The sequence below is a fragment of the Acyrthosiphon pisum genome, chromosome A1, assembly GCF_005508785.2.
Source record: "Acyrthosiphon pisum isolate AL4f chromosome A1, pea_aphid_22Mar2018_4r6ur, whole genome shotgun sequence".
NCBI classification, from domain to species: Eukaryota; Metazoa; Arthropoda; class Insecta; order Hemiptera; family Aphididae; genus Acyrthosiphon; species Acyrthosiphon pisum.
The window spans coordinates 42,636,563-42,641,972 of NC_042494.1; the positions used below are offsets into that span (position 1 = coordinate 42,636,563).

At 32.2% G+C, this 5,410-nt stretch overlaps 1 protein-coding gene across 1 annotated transcript; it reads right to left on the bottom strand.

Moving 5' to 3' along the window:
- Positions 1-250: 250 nt before the first annotated feature.
- Positions 251-3,006, bottom strand: LOC100159333 (cytochrome P450 307a1-like). Its single transcript, XM_001948680.5, has 3 exons — positions 2,605-3,006; positions 1,677-2,474; positions 251-1,606 (listed from the first exon to the last, which is right to left on the bottom strand). The coding sequence occupies exons 1-3, from the start codon at positions 2,981-2,983 to the stop codon at positions 1,260-1,262; spliced, it is 1,524 nt and encodes a 507-aa protein (XP_001948715.1). The 5' UTR covers positions 2,984-3,006; the 3' UTR covers positions 251-1,259.
- Between the last annotated feature and the right edge of the window lie 2,404 nt (positions 3,007-5,410).

Here is a 5,410-nt window from a genome sequence, read left to right on the forward strand (position 1 = left end):
ATATATTTTTTTATTAAGAAACAGATGTTTTATTAGTTGATTTTTAAGCTATTAAAGAATGTCAAACATTTTTCTAGAGATCATAATATATATTTATTTCATACTTAACACGTTGAATGCGTATGTCTTTTTGTGTTTGATATTAGTACATTTATAAACAACTAAATCTTTTAATTTTAACAAATACAAATTCTATAGTATAAATATTAGTTTATACAAATTATTTAATAATAAAGTTCTAAATTGTTCTTAGTATAATATTGAATAATACAATTAATAACAAAATAATATAAAAGTATGTGCACAAGTATTCACATAAACTACAACTTACAAGTCAATAAATATTTACAAATTTAACAGAAAATAGAAATAACAATAAATTATCTTTGGCTTATATTCTGAAACAGGGATCGGTGTCGGGTAAACTTTTTTCATATGGATATCAAAATAGAGACAGACTATTTTAAATTCAACAAACTGCATTATTTTTATTCTAACAAATTAGCTCACGTGAACTTCCGATAAGACTTCAAAATATTATTATAAATTATGATACACGTCTACAGACCGCATTGTGAGTTGCCGAAAAGCACGCGGGATCTAGATTGCCAAACCCTGTTCTAAAATATATAATTATAACCTCATTATGTATTGTTTGCTTAATTAATATTAAATATCTATAAAAAAATTTATTAAGTCTTACATAACCTAGTAAAACTTTAAGTTTTTAAAAAAAAATAAATACATTTTCTCTAACAATAATGAATTTTCAACTATCCAACCTTTATATTTTTTTAAGACTAGAAAGGTAATTCACAAATCACACTATGAAACAATCAATATATTATAATTTTTACTAAATCATACTGACGTGAACAAAAATAATAAATAAATAAAATAATCAACGTAAATAATTTATTTCAAAACTATCTTGGTAACATTTTCCGGTCTATAAATTAATCAGTAATCGCTAATACCATTAATACGGATGGACAAACTATAGCTATTACACGTTGTCGTCTGACGTAACTGCAAAACCACACGCTCCTACAACACAATAATTGGAGTGGGCCTAAAGTTACGTAGGACTCGTCAAATAATTGCCATACACACACATTTTCGCAAATATAAATTTGCACAATCACACACACACACACACACACACACACATACACACACAAAAGCTTAATTCGTGTCGCTGACGGCGCGTAATTTTCTTATTCACTGCAGGACCACCTGCGTTTCAAACAGATTTCGACTCACTGTTTCCGGAAGTTCCTGGGTCTGAGCCGGAAGGGAAAAGTAACGAACGGCAATGCCAGGTTCCCTTTTGGCACGGCGTACGATACGTCCTCAACCGGAAGCAATGTATACTTGTTGAGCAGCGTGCTAATAGTGCAGAACGACAATAGCTGCACCAACTTATATCCCATGCACGACCGTTTTCCACCGCTGAACGGTATGAAATATTCCGGCTTCTCTAACCTCCCTTCCGCGTTTATGAACCTTTCCGGGCTGTAGTGTTCGGGGTTGTTCCACAGTTCCGGGCTCATGTGTAGACTGTAGTTGTTTAAGAACACCGTCGTGCCTTTTCGGATCCGGACGCCTGTAAAAATAAATCTATGAGTAAAAATGATCGTACGATTGCGGTATGTCGTTTGTAGGTAGGTACTTACCGTCAACCGAAGTGTCTCTGTTGGCCAAATGCGGTACGATTGGCGAGGCGATCAGCCGCAGTGATTCGTAAACAACGGCCTCGGTGTACGGCATCTGAGATCGGTCCGAGAGCCCGACGGACCCGGAAGCCCGAACCACGGCATCCGATTCCTCTTGAATGCGCCGCTGCACGTCCGGTCTGTCCACTAGGAATCCCAACGTCTTTACAATGAAGTTCGTGATTGCTGAATGACCGCCAATAATGTCCTCTAGTGAAAACAACCCGATGTCCATGTCAAATCCGTCGTCCCGGTCGGGCTGCGTGACGGCATCCAGCAAGTTGTCCACGAAATCCACTGGCTTGGTGCCCGGCACCCACGCAGCTTTCCTCTTGTTGAATATTTCGGTTTCCATGAAATTTCGGATTTTTGAGCTCCATGATCTTATTTTTTTGAAATGCCAGTGGTACAATGGCATCAAACTGGGCAGAAAGTCACAGGGTGCTCCTTGGTTTACCTCGTAAAACACGTCATCAAAATTTCGGATAAACTCTCTGAACTTGTCGTAGGATCTGGAGAAGCGGGTGGAACAAAAGTATGACATGAACACATTGGCACATGTATGGAGCAACATGTTCTTGATGTCTACACATTCAGTGTTGGCCATGGTGTCTAAGGTGTCTGTTAAATCAGCCAGTTCGGTTTTTAAACACGTGTCCAATCGGGTGTACATGTTGGACGTGGTATTGGGAAAAGTATGAGCTCTGAGTAGTTCTCGTCGAGTTTTTTGTAGCTGAGACCAGTCGCAAAACGCCAAAGCTATAGTATAAAAAAAAAAAAAATAAATAAATAATTTAAAAAAAAAATGTATTTAATAATTATTTTAACTTTATTTAACATTATTGTTTTAATTTTTTCGTATAATAGAAATCGAATAAATTATACTTACAGTTGTTTTTATCGCCTTTGAACAACTGGTTGAATCGACGGAATGAAGGGCGGCTGTCGAAATGGTCGCCTTTTATCATTAACACCTCGCGGATATTGTTTAATCCGTTGACGACAACGCACGGTACCGATCCCAGATCCAAGCGGAAAACGGATCCCAAGTCGGCCATAATTTCGTCAAACACTCGATACGGTACCTTATACCGGGCCATCAGGTACAAATGGCCAATTATCGGCCACGCTTTGGGTGCGGGAGGGTCAACGAGACCAGCTCTGTGGTCCACTTGTTTCGTTTTCAATTCGTCTCGAATCAGGAACAATAATACGGCGGTTAACACGAAAAGCAACAAGTATGTTAAAGAACTGAATACAAACTCCATTATAATAATAATTATTATTTACGTTTAAATACTATTATAATTTTATAGGTTGGTTTTGTTAAAATTAATATTTTTTTTTAATCGTCGGTAATCGCACAGCTCAAGCCTCAAATGTGTGTGTATGTGTTGTTGGTGTGGCTGTTCAACGTGTGTGCGGAGCTCTTGCGCTCGACAATTGGTGTGTCACGTTCGGATTTTCCTTTTATAATAGCCACACGACCAGCATCAGCTGACTGAGAGCATTCAATAAGACCGATGGTGGTGATTTCCATTGCAAATCAGAATTTTTCCCTTTCATCCTGTCGCCTACCACCGTGTTCACCTACAATATGTAAAACCCGTCGCTTCGGCTAGACGTACATATTAAACAGCCATCTTTGATCGGGCATGACGTAATCTTTATACGGATGTTGCTTATGTTTAGATTTAATTTTAATATGTTTAAAACTCCCTTGGTAAAAAAAGTATATATATACAAAACATCACGCAAAATACTCACCTAACCTAACCTATATGTTACAAAATGTTTTACGTTAAATGTTTAATTCAATAACTATTATAATTTATTATTACCCTTGCCGTTATAGTATTGCTGATAAATACAATATAATGTATAGGTACATATCCTACTGTATAAGTTTACAATATTATAAGTTGTAATTTATAACAATATTACTATGCATACTTATTACTGGCCTACAGGCTACAATACGAAATATACATAGAAATATATAAACAATTTCAAGAAAAAAACTTTAAAAACATATTGACTCAAGATATTATAAATTATAAAATAAATACTTATAAGTTATAAATATAATAACAAAAATACCTTTATTAAAAGTTGTATTTTTGTATGCATAGTAATTATTATTAGGCTGCCGTAGTTAAGTGTAGTACGTAGGTTGTACGTATCCCTATATAATCAGTACCTATATATTCAGGATTGGTAAACATAGTTTCAAAAAATGTACTTTTAGGAAACTGAGTAGCAGTTTAAAAATAGGTTATAAGTAAACTGACTCCTCGTCTTAAAAACTTTGTAGGTAATCTGAATCACATAAATGATTGTTAATAACTAAAAACTATGTTATTTAAAATACAAATTATTTTAAAATTGTTATACTTATAACATACTAATAATCTCCAAAATCATTAGAATTTTCAGTGACCTTTATAACTAATTTAATCAATTAGATATATCGTTGAGAGTTTATAGTTTCATAAAGATGCAACCAACTTTAAAATTAAAGATTTAAAAATTATTGCAATAATGAAAAGTCTTAACTCTGTAATGTTAATTGTGTGCTTTAAGATGTCATTAATTTTTATTGAACAGCCTATTTATGTAACATTTCCCAAAAAAATTGTTTGTTAGGTTTAACTTCATAAATTGTCATATTCTTACATATTATATATAGTATATACTATTATTTTAATGTTTAAGCAAAGCCACAAGTTATAATTTCTTAATATTAAATATAATTTAATATTACTTATACAGGTAAAAATGTAGATATTGGAAACATTTTTAGTAAATTCAAACAGTGAAATATTTTATAATTATTATTTGCGATAAAAAAAACTTTTGTATATTAGACAGTGCAACTCAGATGGTTTCCATCATCCATTGTTTGCTTATTCCCAAACGGTATTCATCAATAAAAATTCAAAATCTAAAGTCAGCCTTGTGTACTTGGTGAGTATAATAATCGCTAATGGTTGCATGTATCATTCATATACAATATACATGTATTTAAATACATCATTGATGAATTTTCATCTAATAAAATATCCAGAACAAAATGTATAAAAAATGTACCTAACGTATGAGTTATAAATTTATAAATTTTAAATATTTTTAACGCCAATTTTTATAATTTGCTTATTATACAAAATTTAATCGTTTACAATAGATTTTTCCAGATATTAATTTATTACTTAGGTTGTCTTATCACATTATACTATATTATATTATATATTAATGTATTATTAATAGGGTAAACTTGGATAAGCTGAGGACTGAAGGCAAGATAAGAAATCGTATTAAAAAAAGGTGGCTAGGTGTATAAGACATAATATTATATTATAGTCTATAGTATTTAAAAAAAATTGATCTATAATAGGTACCTATAATAAATTCCAAATTAATCATATCATAATAGCTATTAGGTACTTATAACGCGTTATACATTAACAACAAACTGTGATACTATCATAGATATATAATAGTATACTTTAGAAGTTTCAAAGTATACCCAAGAATAATATTATACAATCACAACAAAATAACTAAAATAGTTATTCTAGGTTTTTAATATGTAATTTCGTCCAAATTTATACTTAAAATGACTGTAAAAATAAACTATGTAAATATATTTTTTAGATTTTTTGGTAACAGAATTAATTACTTACGTGGAATCTTTG

What these genes read in the sequence shown, in the direction of transcription:
- LOC100159333 (XM_001948680.5), bottom strand. Translation starts at nt 2,983, where the DNA reads ATGGAGTTTGTATTCAGTTCTTTAACATACTTGTTGCTTTTCGTGTTA. An exon ending in CAAAGGCGATAAAAACAACT is followed by an intron (nt 2,475 to 2,604) that starts GTAAGTATAATT and finishes TTTATACTATAG; the next exon opens with CTTTGGCGTTTTGCGACTGG. An exon ending in CAGAGACACTTCGGTTGACG is followed by an intron (nt 1,607 to 1,676) that starts GTAAGTACCTAC and finishes TTATTTTTACAG; the next exon opens with GCGTCCGGATCCGAAAAGGC.